The 17,093-nt window shown below is 47.2% G+C and overlaps 1 protein-coding gene across 1 annotated transcript; it reads left to right on the top strand.

Annotated features, from left to right (window-relative positions):
• Window positions 1-323: 323 nt before the first annotated feature.
• On the top strand, window positions 324-8,675 carry LMOD2 (leiomodin 2). Its single transcript, XM_087821396.1, has 3 exons — window positions 324-596; window positions 6,767-8,125; window positions 8,572-8,675. Exons 1-3 carry the CDS (start codon window positions 324-326, stop codon window positions 8,596-8,598), a joined length of 1,659 nt encoding a protein of 552 aa, XP_087677522.1. The 3' UTR covers window positions 8,599-8,675.
• The last annotated feature ends 8,418 nt before the right edge of the window (window positions 8,676-17,093 follow it).

Genomic DNA, 17,093 nt, shown 5'->3' with positions numbered 1-17,093 from the left:
GAGTGGCTGTCACCCCCCTGGTCCAATACAAAGGCGGCCGCGCTCCGGGCTGTCAGGCTCGGCTAAATCCGGCCCTGGCCCGCGCCTGAGTAATCCCGCCGGCCGGAGGCCTCGGTCCACCACTGATGTGACATTCTTCGTGTTCCAATGTCTAGCTGACGTCTGATGCTTAAAACAGCCCATGCCTTCACCCCGGGCCGCACTGTCACGGCCCAGCACGCTCTTAAAAGGCTATCGCAGGCGCCCGGGCCCAGCTGCCGCCCCGGCTCCCCGGCGTCCGGCTGCCAGGCTGGTCCCGCGCCCCGGGGCCGCGCGGCGGGGCCATGTCTACCTTCGGCTACCGGAGGGGCCTGAGCAAGTACGAGTCCATCGATGAGGACGAGCTCCTCGCCTCCCTGTCCGCCGAGGAGCTCAAGGAGCTCGAGAGGGAGCTGGAGGACATCGAGCCCGACCGCAGCCTGCCCGTGGGGCTGCGGCAGAAGAGCCTGACGGAGAAGACGCCCACGGGCACCTTCAGCAGGGAGGCGCTGCTGGCCTACTGGGAGAAGGAGTCCCGGCAGCTGCTGGAGCAGGAGAGGCTGGGCCAGTGCGCGAAGGTAGGCTGCGGGGCTGCCGGCCGCCCCGGCCCCGGCCCGGCCTCGGCCCCCGCCCGGCCCCGGCCCCCTCCCCGCCCGGCCCCGGCCCCGGCCCCCCGCCCCGGCCCCGGCCCCCTCCCCGCCCGGCCCCGGCCCCGGCCCCGGCCCCGGCCCCGGCCCCGGCCCCGGCCCCGGCCCCGGCCCCGGCCCGGCCCTCTCCGCCTTCCAACCTGCTGCTGAAAAATGCCTCAGGCTGGGGGAGCCGGTAATGTCCATGGCCACCCAGGCGGCAGTGATATGTGAAAGGACCGGCCGGGGCCCTGTAACTGGCTAAGTAAAGATGGAATCTTCAAGAAGAAAACAATTCACAAGTAAAGCGTAGGTTTAGATATTTTGCCAAATGGAAGCCTGATTTGAGTTACAAGTTGAGGATGTGGCATAGTACCTGTTTCTGAGATTATACATATATATATATACATATTACATATATCTGTGTGTGTATATATATGTGTATATATATATCAGTTAAGTAAATTTATTTTCTTCTATAAAGACAAAAATGGGTCTTCTTGTTGCTTTGACGGTGATGGTGGCAACAGTAAAAATACTTCTTTTTTTTCCAATACCAAGAAGTGTGGAGTGGTAGGAAATTACATGGGACTGAGGGTCAGGAGACCTTATTTCTAGTCCCTTCTCTGTCCCTAAGTTGTTAGACTCTGAACAGAGAGTCACTTCTGCAGGGTTCTCTTTCCCATCTGTCCGTTGAGGGAGTGGGAGCCAGTGGTTTTATCATGTGTGTGTGAACCAAAACCCCTTTGAGGTTCTGGTAAGTTATGGACCTTCTCCTTAAGAAAATGCATGTGTACTTGTGCCTACACACACAAACTTCTACGCAGAATTTCAGAATGATGACATGCATCCAAAACCCACACGAGGGCCCAGGTTAAGCATGCCTGTGTAGATGGCCTCTAAGATTTCTTCCTACTTTACAATAGTGATTCTGAGGCCAGGAAATGTACTTATATTAGAGCACAGGTCTATCAAGCTTTTGTTCTCTGCCCAGTAAACAGTTTCTTTAAATTTGCCAAATGAATCATTAAAAGAAGGAGTTCAAACGACTACACTCTGGGAAAATAGTAATGTTAATATAACCAATTTCTGGATTTCTGGAAGAACACAGGTCAGGAGCGATAGTTTAAAACCTCTGTACTCCACTGGAATCATCTAAAACCAAAATGGCTTGAAGCCAACAGTAAAGACTTCCACAGTACTAATCTAGGCGCTGTTAGATGATCTTGATGATAGGGTGTGTGGGCCACATTTGTAGCAAGATACGTGTGAGCTTTGTCCATGTCAATCATTGCAGGAAGGGTCACTGGGATCAGGCTAGTGTCTGCCAAGGCCACGGTGGCCGCTGCATGGAAGAGCTAGAGGGGGAGGTGATAAAGAAGGACACACATGGCTGGCCAGGATTTAGGGTCAATTCCTCCACAATCATAATTTTTAGAGGTCTTTTTTTCTTTTTCCTGATGTGGGAATGTGTTTTAAAATACATAAAATATGACATTTTATTATAGTTATTAAAGGATTTCCTTAATAAAAAGGTTAAAGTTGACTCAGAAGATCCAGGACAGACAGTCATTGTAACAGTAACCCAACAAAGGCATTTTAATGTCATAATGTCTTGAGATTGGTGGGAAACAAAGGGCAAAGCCTGTTGTCAGCTGTTGATGGAACTCACCTGATCCTGCCAAAGTTTTTGCTGATCCCTGCCAATGGCTTATCAAGTCAATTAGAGAGGCTGCTGTGTTGATGAACTTTGATTCCTTTCTGGCTAGTTAATTTTTCTCCCGCTACGCTTTGCTTGTTGGCCAGCTGTCTCTGTAGTCACAAGGAGTGTGGAGCAGAAGCTCGCTGATGGAGAGTGTAAATCCATTCCCACCACAGGAAAAAGCTTAAAGCGGATGATGGGTGGGTGGGGGATGGCAGCGTAAGTGTGGAGCAGCACAGTAACTGCCAGGAGAAGGAGATGGGGGTCTTTGTTATCAGGCTACTGGCTCTATAAAAACTTATGAAAATCATGTTCAACTCCTGTTGAATGACAGCCTCTGCCCCCTGGGTTCACACAAAGTTATGTTACACTAAATACCTCCAGGGGACCTTGGAGACCAAGGCTCTAGCTCCCCTAGCTTGCGCACACTCACATTATTTCATTGAATTCTTACCTTATGCACATGACAACTCAGTATTAAGAGAGGTTAAGAAACACATTTGAGTGTTTAATTAAAAAACAAACAAACACATTTGAGAACAACAATTTAAAAGCAGCTGAAATTCAAACCAAGTTCTATTGGCACAAAGACCACAATTCTCAAAATGTGGGTGCCCGACCATCAGCATCATCTGGGAACTCTTCAGAACTGTTAATTCTACCCTCCCTCAGAGCTGCTGAACGAGGGATTCTGGGAGTGGGGCCCAGCATTCTTTGGTTTCACAAGCCCTGCATGTGATTATGACACACACTACAGTTTGAGAACCACTCAACTATCCTGGAGTTTCTTTGAGAAGCCCCACCCCCTGCAGAGGGAACTTGTCTGAAGTCAACCAGCTCTTTACAGGTAGACCCAGAACAGAACAGGAGACCAAGCCTCTTGCCTCCCTGATCATGTAATGGTGCCAGGGAGGTGATGGCGAGAAACGGTACACATCACTGCTTCACTGCATCCCCACCTGCCCACCCCCATTCTCACAAGGATCAGGGTTAACTCCAGAGCAGTGGCAGATAGGAGATCTGAAATAATTTAGAAAGTAGGCAGATTTTTTTGCATCCTCTTACCTCCCCTCTCTAAACACTTTTCTCCCTTTTGTTGTTCTCCTAGATATCCCCTCACCCAGGGTGACCAACCACCTCAGACTGTCTGGGACTATCTAGAGTTTAGAACCAAAAACCCTGCTTCCTAGGCTAGTTTTCAGTCCCAGGCAAACCAGTACCTTACCCTCCACCCAGCCCTGTCAGTACTTTTCTCCTAGGCCTAGTCCTGACTCAGAGGCTGTTAGCCAATGTCATTTTACATCCATTCAGTAAGCAAATATTTTTTGAGTCCCTGCTACATGCTGAGAACTGAGCTACGTGAACAAAACAGACATGATCACTATCTTCACCCTGCTAACAGCATTTTGGGAAAAATGACAAACAACTTATTAAAATAGGCACTTTTTAGGGGGGAGTGCAATGCCGTGGGATTGCATCGCAAAGATGATTTCAGGTGGTGTCAAAGAAAGCTTTCTGGGAGAAAGTGCGTTTTGAGGGGCATCTCTTGCAGATAAAGCCTAAAGTTCTTTAAAACCAAAGTGGATAAAATTTAAGGGTGGCATTGAAGGCACTATACCTTGAATTTTGAGACAGGCCCCTTTCCTGCAAATATGGAAACAGCTAAACATGCACACACACACACACACACACACACACACACACAGAGTGTCCCTATCCCTCCTGATCTTGAAGAAGTGAGTAAATTAAGACTAGACAAGCCATCCCAGGAGTGGCTGACCCCTTCCCCAGGCCATCACTTGGTGCCTGCCACTCCAAACAAGTGGATAACTGGAGGCTATTTTGTGATAGCAACTGGGCAAACAAACTTGGAGACAAGCACAGTGTTATCCAAAGCTCATTCCACATGCCTCAGGCAGTAGGCGCCCTCAGGGTAAAAAAAAAGTTGCCAATGTAAAGGGAAGAATCCTTTGGGGACAGGGGAGAAACATGGGAAAATTGAACTCTGTCAGCAATTTCCAATTTATTATATATATATATATTTTCCCATTGCTTTTCGGGGAGAGTAGAAGGGGAGGGAGGTAGAGAGAAAAAGAGAAAGAGAAATATCAATGTGAGGTTACCTCCTGCACATGGCCCAACAGGGGTAGGGAGCAAACCCACAACCCAGGTATGTGCCCTTGACCAGGAATCAGAGATCGAACCTGTGACCCTTTCTTTGACGCATTGGCTGATGCCTAACCACAGAGCCAGGCCAGGCCAGCAAGGGCTTTTTTTAAAAAGAAAAAAAACCAGAAAAGATAGCAAGACAAAGACAGGAGTCAATTGGACTTCTTAGTACAGAGTCTTGTAAACAGAAGAGACAAAAATAGAACGAAATTGTGTTTGCCTGAAAGTCTTTCATAATTGATACACGGTAAATAATTTAAGACCATCGGGCTGAGGCAATGGCTTGCTTCAAGATTTTCTCCTGTTCCCCGCTGTTCGTCATTACGGTTAGAGTCTAGTTTCTGCAGTCCGTCTCATTTAACCTGGCGCTAGCGTGAGATTTCAAGTTGATTTGCTGAAAAGGGTGACCTCAATGTTTTCCTGCACAGAGCCCAGCTTTGACCTGTTGCTGCCCTGACAGCAGCCCTGCTCCCTGAGCTGCTTTCTCCTGAGCGGGGACAGGGTCAGCAACAGCTCACAGGTGGTGTGGGGGCTTGGAGAACCTGTGCCAGGCTCTACCCCAGAGGGAGACAAATGTTGGAGAAGCAAATGACGCCCTTGCCTCTGTCTACACTGAGCCAGGCCGAGGCAGACAGCACCTGGCTCCTGTCACATCTGCTGAGAGACAGTTTTTAGGAAAAGTTTTGAACTTTCAAGGAAAGAAAGCCAGTAACATGTTGTATGTTTTTGTTGCCATTTGTTTGTTTGGGATGGAGAAGTAAGCAAGGACAAAGGGGTGAGGGGTGATTCCAGAGGGGAGGGTTGAATTTTCTAAATTGTAAGTAAAGCGAGGTGTCAAGCAGTTCAGAGTAAGTAGTGAAGAGGATAAAAAATTTATCAAGGGTTTTCCAAAGCTGAAGTTCCAATTTATTTGTTCAAAGTGGCAAAATGATAGTAAATTTTAATTCAATAAATTGAGTTCTGAATATTTATTCTGCAGAAAACAAAAGAAACGTTTGTAGAAAAAGCTGTTGAGCCCAGCCGGTGTGGCTCAGTGGTTGAGCGTCGACCTATGAACCAGGAGGTGACAGTTGGATTCCCGGTCAGGGCACATGGGGGCGTGCAGGAGGCAGCGGATCAATGACTCTCTCTCATCATTGATGTTTCTATTTCTCTCTCCTTCTCCCTTCCTCTCTCTGAAATTAAAAAGAATTTTTTTTAAAAAAGCTGTTGAAAGTTATTCAATGAAATGTTAGTGTTGGTCACATAGGAGATTAACTTTTCTCCTTATATATTTTTGCATTACTTGCCATGTGTTACTTTTTCTTTCTTTTTTTATTTATTGAGATATAATTGACATACAATAATGTATTAATTTTATGTGTACAACATAATGATGTGGCATATGTATATATGTGTATAAATATTATATATATATATATATATATATATATATATATATATATATATGCACACACAGTAAAACCTCGATATAATGGACTAATTTGGGCGAGGGGGTGTCCATTAAAGCCAGAAGTTGGTTATATAATAAAGTAAATTTTCCGAATACATATGCTAAAAATTTGACCAATTAGTTTACTTGTTTTTACTTATGCAGACATGTTTGTGTACTTAAAATTAAGTACATATGAAAGGTTAATTTCACAGAAAAGTTTTCTATATGTATTACTGTAATTTTAAGTTTACACTGAAGAGGTCTAGTAAATGCGTGGGTTCACCTGTCCCTTGAGTAAACACATGCACCCACTTGGGGCACCGCTTAGCACGTGTCGCAACATCGACCGGCAGGTGTTAAAGCTGCCGCAGGAAGTCACCCACAGGACAACAGAACCAGTCACCTTGCACGCTTCCGTGTGACCGCGTGCTAATCATTTCCCCAACGCTGTTCACAAGCGGGGACTCTTGGATTCAAATATGCAGACTACAGTTGTCAACATGTAATGTTTATGTCCACGAAATGGCTACAGTGTTTTTCCCAACGTATGGAGTATTCGCCAAAATTTGCTGTAAATAACTGAATTAATAACGAAAAAATAACCCGCTAACTTAATTAGAAGCAGATCTCGGTTACAAGCATTTTATAATTGGCAGGCGGCGAATGTTCACGCCCACGGGTGGGAAATTTTAAGGCCCGTGAGATCGCGGCCCGCGCCCTCCAGGGCTTCCCTGCCGTGAAGCCACGTCTGTCACTTTGTAAACTTAGCGAACGTGCTCGGGAACGACAAACTTAACCGTGACCCCTGCTCTTTAGGTTGCAGAAGACGACAAAGAGGAGAGCGAGGAGGAGCTCGTCTTCACGGAAAGTAACAGCGAGGTTTCGGAGGAGGTGTCCACGGAGGGGGAGGGGGAGGGGGAGGGCGGCGAGGAGGAGGAGGAGGATGAGGAGGAGGAGGAGGAGGAGGAGGGGGACGGCGACGCCGGGGACAGCGACGGCGGGGACAGCGCGGCTGAAGACCAGAAACGCATCAATGGAGCCGTGACTCACGACGGTGCCAACTCCGCCAGCTCCGGGCCAAAGACATTTAAAAGTCAAGTGGAGAACATCACCTTGACGAACGGCCACGGCGGCAGGCACCCCGAGCCCGCGGCCGCCACGCACCCCAGCGGGAACCCCACGGTCATCGAGGACGTGCTGGCCAAGGTCAGGGCCAACGACCCCGGCACCACGGAGGTGAACCTGAACAACCTGGAGAACATCAGCGCGCAGACGCTCGCGAGCTTCGCCGAGGCGCTGCAGCGCAACACGGCCGTGCGCGCCGTGAGCCTGGCCAACACGCGCGCCGACGACAGCGCCGCGCTCGCGCTGGCCGCCATGCTGCAGGTGAACCGGCACGTGGCCAGCGTCAACATCGAGTCCAACTTCATCACGGGCCGCGGCATCCTGGCCATCGTGCGCGCGCTGCAGCACAACGCGGTGCTCACCGAGCTGCGCTTCCACAACCAGAGGCACATCATGGGCAGCCAGGTGGAGATGGAGATCGTGCGGCTGCTGAAGGACAACACCACGCTGCTGCGCCTCGGCTACCACTTCGAGCTCCCGGGGCCGCGGATGAGCATGACGAGCCTCCTGACGCGCAACATGGACAAGCAGCGGCAGAAGCGGATGCAGGAGCAAAAGCAGCAGGAGGGCGGCGACGGAGGGCCCGGCCTCCGGCCCGCGGCCTGGCAGCGGGGCACGCCCGGCTCCTCGCCCTACGCGTCTCCCCGGCCGTCGCCCTGGTCGTCCCCCAAGCTCCCCAAGAAGGCCCAACCCGCGCGGAGCCGCCCCGCCTCGCCCGCGGCCCCGCCGCCCGCCGCTCCCCCCCCGCCGCCGCCGCCGCCGCCGCCGCCGCCGCCGCTCCCGGAGAAGAAGCTCATCACCCGCAACATCGCCGAAGTCATCAAGCAGCAGGAGAGCGCCCAGCGGGCGCTACAGAACGGACAGAAAAAGAAGAGAGGCAAGAAGGTTAAGAAACAGCCCAACAACCTCCTCAAGGAAATAAAAAACTCCCTGAGGTCGGTGCAGGAGAAGAAAGCGGAGGAGAGTTCCCGACCTTCGACCCCGCAGAGGTCAGCTCATGACAACCTCATGGAGGCGATTCGGGGGAGCAGCATAAGACGGCTAAGGCGGGTGAGTACCCCACGAGCAGGCCCCGGGCTCAGTCGCCCCAAAATACTTATTGCTATTTTAACACGCAGGAGCAAGCACACCAAGTTTGCAGCCTCAGGGGCAGGCCACTGCTGAGCAGTTTCCCTTTGAGACACGTGCCTGGGCACCAGTCTTAGGTCCTTTGAGGGCCAGGCCCAGTGAAGGGCACCCACCATATAAAAATCTTGATTTCCTTAATAAAAAAACAAACAAACAGGGAGTACAATCTGCATTCCAAAAAGGACCCATCGCTTGTCAAAAAGCTTACCATAGAGTTGCCAGTGGTTTCAAACCCAATTCGTAATATACACTTTTAATGCCAGGTAGCAACATCCAGTCTATATCTGAGTTCCTGCTAGAGGCATACCTTAGGGATGTTTTTATCACTTGTGTTGTTTTTATTGAAAGAATACCCCCTATTTTTGTAGGTGGAAGTTCCAGATGCTCTGCGATAAAAGCACAGAAGATGCAGAATTGTTCATTGGTATTAAACAAAGTGCATCGTGAGATGTTTCTAAAATACCTTCTTCAGTTTGAAATGTACCCTGACTTTAAAAATAGCCTCGCCCATTAATTCCAAAGAGAATTTTGAGAAACAGTCGGCATGTTTCTTCTGTAAATATGAAAATAAACTTCTTTTTTAATGTCATGAGACTTGTATTGGCAGGAAGCAGTTTATTGAAAGATGCTTCATATCTTTGGATGTGTTGGTAACTCTGAGCTGTTGAGTTAATGAAATGTGCTGTTATTTTTGTAATCCCAATAAATTTGGATTGACTTTTTTTGTTTTTTTTAAACAAACTAATATTTTTTTGTGAGTTGATACATTTTCAGGTGTGTATGTAACATTGTTAAATATTAAATATATTACAGTCTCACCCAAAAAGGGTTTGGGTCCTTAGCATTTGCTTTTCTTTGTTTTCTCCAAGAAAAACGTGATCCAAGCTCTTTCTAAAGGTCTGGAATTGGAAACTTTCTTTAAAATCTTCTTGGCAGTGAGATAAAAACTCAGGAAAAGACCCCAAAGTGGACATTATTACCCTGGAGGCATTGATATTGGACCCAGGATGTCTGCTGACACCCCCACATTTCCCTAAAGCTGATAGGTCAGTTCAGTCATTTATAATGAAAATGAACTGTTTATGGAAGAAGAAAAATTGAAAATTAGAAAGTTTCTTGGTAAACAGGAAATAGGTACTAGGGGAATGCATGAAAGATAGGCCCCTGAATTTAGAGCTATCTGGTGGCTGATGCTAAAGATTCTCCTTTTGAGCTCTCCTTGGAAGAGCCCTAGTCCAGTGGGTCTCGGCCTTTTGTGCCCTACACACATAGTGGTGGTGTCAACATCCATGACACACATCCAGAGACAAGGACACATGTATCTATAATCATGGAGTATCACTGCCCCATTCCCTCTCACTCAAGAAAGATCTGAATTCAAATAAGAGAAAGACCTCTCAGAGATTACCTTTGTTCCACTCTAGTGCTCCGCTCCAATTTATGAAAGCTATAAATCTCTTCTAAAGTCCCTTGTAATAACTATGATTAGCAATGTTTCCTCTGTGTCCTACAGAGTAAAACAGTGGTCGCTTTGGATTACCTTCAATGAAAATTACCTTCAGTTTTACTAGAAAACTCTCCAATAGTTCTTGGGTCTGTCTTTTTAAATTTTATTTTTAAGTAAAATAAAAAAGGAAAGTATTACAGGTGTCCCACTTTTCCCCCCATTGATCCCTCCATCCCACTCCTGCCCCCTCCCCAGTCCTTCACCCCATTATTGTCTGTGTCCATGGGTTATGCATATATGCATATAAATTCTTTGGTTAATCTCTTCCCACCTCCCACCCCACTCCCCTCTGAGATATGACAGTCTGCTGTTCCATGTTTCAATGTCCCTGGTTCTGTGTCTTTTAGTCAATTTCTCTTGTTCTGTCATTCTCTTACTCAATAAGAACAACTGACAATTTTTCTTAAGGAGGTAGGTCAGTGTCCTCACTCTGTGCGTGGAGTGACTGACATTTTCTGAACTACCTTTTCTCATGCACTTTTCACAACAACATTAAAAGGTGCTATCCCATTTTACAGATGAGGAAACCCAGGCTCAGCGAGGGTGAGGTTGGATGTGAGACTGGCTGTCTCCAACTGTATAGCCTGTGCTCCCCTGCACCACTCTGCTCAAGTCCCCCAAAGTCCCCCTGTTCTTAGAACAGCGGTGGGGATTTCCGTTTCCCTTGGTAGTGACTTTACTATTTTTACCCCTTTTCATTGGTGTTCACAATCATGCCCATTATTGCTGTTCAAAGAAATAAAAGATAAAATGTAGGTTTTTAAAAGGTGCATGGGCATGTGTGCGTGTGGATTGAGAACAGAAAGCCGAGGAAGACCCCCCCGCCGATCCTTTTGTGTACATGAGAATGAGGGTCTTCTAAATGGGCACAGCTTCCAATTCCATCACGCTGTGGCAGAGGAGCAAATGTTTGCTCGTAACTGGGTTGTCCGTGAAACCATGAGTTTCAGGAAGAGGGTTTGAGGCGACTCCCAGGGTGAGGGGAAAGAAAGAGGAGCTGCCATGCTGGGGAGGCTGGCCAGGCCTTCTCATCAGGAGTGATTAAGAGACACAGTTTCCTTTGCATTTCAAAAGGCTGCCTTGCTAGGACTTTTGGGGCTCAGAAAAGAGCAGCCTGCACTTACTAGGTGCATCACAGAATGAAATAAATATATGTACCCACACACTCAGTCTACAAAACGAAATATTATAAAGCCCATAACAAGACAAGTATGGTATGAACAGATACTGAGTACATTGATCATTCAGGAAAACACTTCTAGAATGTCGTTTCAGAAGACAATCCTGTAAGCACGCAACATGTTATTCAGCACCAGGACAGAGATCCTAAGCTCATCCCCCCTGCAAACCCATAGAGCTAGTAAGAAAACTAATTCGCTCCTCCTGTAGAAGAGCTTTCAGCTCACTGGAAGAGAGGCTGTCCAAGCCCAGATGCAGTATTTAGGCTATGATTTATACCTGCACATTAATCTCTTAAAGAACACCTCATTCCGATTTGAAATGGGGCCAGGATGCTGAGTTTCGCTGGCTCCAAGAACCCTGCTGCCACAGGTGTTTAATAACTCAGTGTCAGCAGGATCTTGATTTAATACCTGCCCAGTTGTAGTTGCTACCAGTGAGTGAAAGGAGGAGGTGACAGGCTGCTGTGCCTGTACTGAGATGCACCGAAGAGGGGGGTAAATCAATATATTTTTAATAGGACCTCTTTACTTCCTTTTATGACAAAGTTAGCATTGTCTTTTCCTTTGTTTTTCTGAGGCTTGGGAAGTAAAGCTTTATTTTCGTCAATCATCAAATAACATGATATAAAAGACTAAGAATTGACTTAAGAATTATAAAACTCAGCCGGGCTGGGTGTAGCTCAGCGGTTGAGCGTGGACCCAGGATCCAGGCCATCGGCCTTCCAGCCCGGTCAGGGCACATGCCTGGGCTGTGGTCCCATCCCCAGTGGGGGCCGTGCAGGAGGCAGCCGGTCAATGACTCTCTCATCATTGATGTTTCCATCTCTCTCTCTCCCTCTCCTTTCCTCTCTCTGAAATCAATAAAGATATATTTAAAAAAATTTTTTATAAAACTCAGAAATACAGTACCAACACTGGTGCACTTAACACTTCCACAAGTATGTTGTGAGCGCCTCCGGCCCAGACACTCTTGCGCACCGAGGGTGCCCCGCCCAGGGCGAGAGGAGGCGCCGGCCGCGCGGCGGTGCGTTCGGGTGGGGGGCTGCCCCACGGCTCCCGCATCGCGCATCCCCCTGAGTGCCCCCGGGTCCGAGGCCCCCGCCCCGCCGTGAGGCAGCCGAGCTGAGTCAGAAAGAAGCCTCCCCCGTCACCCTGGGAAACGGGGCGCCGCCGCAAGGGGGCCGCACCCTCGGCCGAGTCGCAGCGCAGTTAGTGGGACGCCTGGCGCCAGGCCCTGCGCGAGGACCCGCTTCTGGGGCCCGGTCCTACCGGCAGAGCAGCTCCCTCGCTGTGATCTCTTGAAAGTCAGCCCTGGGCGCTAACGGCTTGTCCCGTCCTTCCCCCGCCGCCACGGGGGGATGGGGGGATGGGGGGGCGTGGCGCCCCGGCGGCGACCCTCGTCCCCGCCCCGACCCCCGGGGCCGTCGGGACACGGGCTGGGACACGGAAAGGGGTGGGTGGCGGCTGAGATGGGCCGCCTCCCTCCTCCCCTCGCCCCTAAAAAAAAAAAAAAAAAAAGTCTCCTCCAGCTGAAAGTAGCGGGAATCCTGAGCAAATCATGCCTTCCAGGACAGGGGCAAGAACTGAGCTAGAGGGTCCTGTGTGGGCACCGAGGAAGCAGCATCCTCTGTGCTAGCAAACTTTTCCTGCGAAGAGCTAGGGAATAAATAATTTAGACACTGTGGGCCATTTGGTCTCTGTTCAACTATTCATCTCTGCCACCGCAGGGCAAAAGTAGCCGTAGGCACAAATGAATGAAGGTGGCCGAGTCCTAATACAACTTCATTTATAGACACTAAATTTTTAATTTCATATACTTTCCATGTGTTGTTAGTTTTGTTCTTTGATTTTCCCCCCTACCATTTACAAATGTGGAAACCTTCCTTAGTTTGCAAGCTGTTCAAAAACAGGTGTTGTATGGATCCGACTTGTGAGCCGGTCCAACTTGTGACGTTTACCATAAACCCTTGACCAAAGTCAGATAAGGGGTCAAGAAAAGCTTCTCAGGGAAGGTGATTTGGATTTTTAACGAATAGAGAAGATACCAGGCTAAAAAAAGGCTAATGATGGGGGTGGGAAATGGGGAAGGACATTTAAGTTTGAGGAACTAGGGTGTTATAGAAAATAGTGGAAAACCATAGGATTAAGATATTTCCAGAAAAACATATATTTGGTAAAGAGTTAGTATTTGTCTTTTTTTCTAGTATTGATAATTTTGGTGGATTAAGGAGAGGACTATCCTATTGGCCTTTTCTTTTTACAAAAATAGTACAGGACCATTAAGAAAAATCAGAGTATACAGATAAGCAAAACAACATAAAGAATTTCTAAAATCCCACCCACACAGAACTACTGGTAACCCTTTAACATATATCCTTTTACATCCTTTCTAATGCAATTTAAATACACATATAACTATGTTTTCTACAAAAAGGGGAAGATTTCAATAACTGTTGGGTATTTAGGTTATTTTGATTAGTCCTATGATGTCGGATATTTAGCTTGTTCCAACTCATCCCTTTGAGTTATTCTAACTTTTAACTTTTCCTAAAAACCCTTAGAAGAAATGATTGAATGATTGGCAGCTCACAGTTGACAAGAGTTATGAGGCATTATTGTGGTATACCCAAACTGGAAATTAGGTTTCAACCAAATTGTCATGTTTAGCAACTTTCTCTCAGCCAAATTATATGCTGATCTGAACCACAAAGGCATGCCTCGCTAAGAAGCATTTCAAAAATCCACACAAGTTTCTGTTTCTGAATAAAAAGGCTGGGCTGGGTTGAGAGTCAGGAGCCGTCCTGAACAAGGAGTGTAAACCAAGGCACGTGCACTCAGCTATGAAAGTCGTGGGGAGCATCGAAGGACTGCAAGAGGTGACATAAGGCTTATGCAGGTTAAAGATCTGCCTTGTGTAACTGAGAAGGGTGGACTCAGGGAGGCCCACACTGGTGCAGGAAGAACAGTTAGACCATTGTAACGATCCAAGAACACAGTGGTGCAGACTTGAACTGTGAACGCTGCATAGGTGTCCAGAGGTCAGGATAGATCAGAGACAGAAAGCGTATGCTCAAGAGTTCAGTTCCTGGTTAGAAGGGGCAGGAGGTAACAAGCGAGGAATCTAGGGTGACAATTCCTGGCTGGGCCATTTGGGTGAATAGTGGTGCCACAAAATGGGACAGGGAATACAGCAGGAGCAGATTTTGGGTGAAAAAGATATGTTTAGTCTTATATTGTTTGGGAAGTGCCTGTCCATTTGAATGTGTGGGTCTAGAATCATGGGGGTGGGATTTGGGCTGGAAAAAAGGATTTGGGAATCATGTGATATGAGTGGCCTTTAAAGATGGGGGCTTAGATCAGGTCACTCAGGGAGAGTGTGGAGAAGAGCAGAGGCTGAGTATGACCAGAGAGAAGCCAGAGGAGAATCACGAGGCAAAGCTGTTACACTAAAGGAGCCGTCAGCAGCATATAATGCCTTGCAAGTCTGGAGCTTGAACAGGTGATCTTGGTGAGAGCAAGTCCATGGGAGCAGTGGAGATGGAAGCCGATTGTCGGGATAGAGTGGGAAACTCGCCAAGATGAAGAACATTGAGGGCATTGCTTCATAAACAGGTGTGCTGCTCCGAAGGGCCACAGGGCCCACAAATCTCAGAACAATAAAGGCACACCTTCCTGGTATGTCGCTTTCACTTTACATGAAAAATAAAATTATAATGTATGCCCACATATATACAGATATTTTTCCTTGACGGGAGAAAAAATGGATTTTATGTATATATAATATTATTTATATATTTACACATAAATAGACTTATGTACTATATCTTTTCTCAGGTCAAGTAAAAATGTCATGTGTGTGCATATATATATAATGTCAGCTGGAAACCTCATTCCACCTCGGTGACAGCCCAGTCTTCTGACAGATTTCTGAGAATTCCTAAGATGGAGGGTGGTGGCTGGAGATATATCTGCTCATGACTGTCTCTGGCTCCATGCTCAGTGCATGAATTTTACAAACCTGTGATTTAGCGGCCCAAATTGCACTGACCAAAATGGCAACTGACCTGTGGCAATCAGCCCTCAGTCTTGAGTTCCACAGGCTCGACACTGCATGAAAATGTGGGAAATGAAGGTGGGTTTGACATTACAGCAATACAATCGAACATGAGACATTACGGTTACTAGAAATCCTCTGGCTAACTCAACCTCAGAGATTTGCTTTTCCGCTGGTTACTTTAACCCACATAATAGTTTCTTTTCTTGCCAGTTTATCACTTTTTTCTTCTTCTCTCATGATTCTGTCTCATTGCTGTCCTCCTAAATGACTGCTGGGAATTTGAAGTTCTTTTCAGGGTTATGCACAGCAAAGTCAGGTCCCCCTAGACCCTCTCCCAAAGAGCAGCTCCAGTCTACCTTTGCATATCCCAACTGGTCAACGTGGTGCAGATCAAAGAGCCTTTATTTAACAGGAGCCATCCTAAACTTATTTTTGTGAATAGAATTTCTCCCCTCTGAAAAATGGTGTATCTCCTCTTCAACCATCACAAAAACTCTGTTGACCCACAATCTGTTATCTGGACTGTTGCTTCTGAACTGGTTTCTTCCCAACTGGTTCCTAACCAGTTTCCAACTAGTTTCTCTGTCTCCATGTGCACTCATCTGCAATTTGTCTTCAACATGCTAGAGTGAGATTTTTCCAAAATGCAATTCTGATCACGTCAATCTCCTGTTGGAAATTCTTCAGTGGTAACCCATGTTCTGCAGAATGAAGTTCAAAACCCTCTGCATGGCAAACATGGCCCTGGTTATCTGCCTCATCCCCCCTCACTTGTCCTCATGTACCCTGTGCTTAAGGCAGACTTTGCAAGTTGCAGTTCACTGAACAGTTGCTGCCCCCTCTGAAATACACCTTCTCACCTACCTTCTTACCTGTCTGGAATTTCCCTCCCGCTCTGCTACATCTGATTAGTGCCTACTCAGCCTTCAAAAAGGGCCTTGAAAGGTGAGTAGCTTATTGCCCCAAGGAGATGGGGAAGAGGCACCCTTCCAAAAGAGCCTCTGTTCTCCTGCACACTCTCCCTGGGTGATTTCATCCAAACTCCTATCTTCTTTATTTTTTAAATTTATCTTTATTGTTGAAAATATTGCAAGTGTCTCCTTTTTTCCCCATTGACCCTTTCCACCCTGCACCCACTCTCCGCCCCAGGCCTTTACTACACTATTGTGTGTGTCCATGGGTTATGCATATATGCATATAAATTCTTTGGTTAATCTCTCCCACCCACCCCCGCCTTCCCTCTGTCTGTTCCATGCTTCTATGTCACTGAATCTGTTTTGTACATCAGTTTATTATGTTCTTTAGGTTCCACATATAAGTGAGATCATGTGATATTTGTCTTTCTCTGCCTGGCTTATTTCACTTAGCATATTATTCTCCAGGTCCATCCATACTGTCCCAAAGGGTAAGGCATCACTACACATGAGAATGGCTGCCATCAACAAATCAACAAATGACATGTGCTAGCGAGGGTGTGGAGAAAGGGTAACCCTGGTACACTGCTGGTGGGAATGCAGACTGGCGCAGCCACTATGGAAACCAGTATGGAGGTTCCTCAAATAATTAAAAATGGAACTGCCTTTTGACCCAGTGATCCCACTTCTAGGAATATATCCTAAGAATCCTGAAACACCAATCAGAAAGAATATACGCACCCCTATGTTCATAGCAGCACAGTTTACAATAGCTAAGATCTGGAAACAGCCCAAGTGCCCATCAGTAGATGAGTGGATAAGAAAGCTGTGGGACATTCACACCATGGAGTACTATGCGGTTGTAAAGAAGGATCTCATACCCTTTGGGACAGCATGGATGGACCTGGAGAGTATCATGCAAACTCATGTATTTAAACATCACTCCTACCACATGACCCCCCAATTCCTACTTCCAGCACAAATCCCACCCCCATGATTCTAAACCCACACATTCAAATGGACACGCACCACAGACACAGCGTGTTGGAAACTGAACTCACCTTTCTCCTCCAGTACCTGCTCCTATTAGATTCTATATTCCAGTCTCACAGTCCGTTTTGTCTTGCATTACATACTATTTACGAACATGTCTTGATTTTTCCATTATTGTACTGGATTTATCTTTTGGAGATCAGAAACTGCATCTTATCTCTGTGCCTAAGAAATCACC

This window comes from Miniopterus natalensis, chromosome 10 (genome assembly GCF_054644295.1).
Source record: "Miniopterus natalensis isolate mMinNat1 chromosome 10, mMinNat1.hap1, whole genome shotgun sequence".
In the NCBI taxonomy this organism is placed as follows: domain Eukaryota; kingdom Metazoa; phylum Chordata; class Mammalia; order Chiroptera; family Miniopteridae; genus Miniopterus; species Miniopterus natalensis.
The sequence above is the reverse complement of the archived record's forward strand: the minus strand, read 5'-3'. Positions and strand labels throughout refer to the sequence as shown.

What these genes read in the sequence shown, in the direction of transcription:
- LMOD2 (XM_087821396.1), top strand. Translation starts at nt 324, where the DNA reads ATGTCTACCTTCGGCTACCGGAGGGGCCTGAGCAAGTACGAGTCCATC. An exon ending in GGCTGGGCCAGTGCGCGAAG is followed by an intron (nt 597 to 6,766) that starts GTAGGCTGCGGG and finishes CCTGCTCTTTAG; the next exon opens with GTTGCAGAAGACGACAAAGA. An exon ending in GCATAAGACGGCTAAGGCGG is followed by an intron (nt 8,126 to 8,571) that starts GTGAGTACCCCA and finishes CTATTTTTGTAG; the next exon opens with GTGGAAGTTCCAGATGCTCT.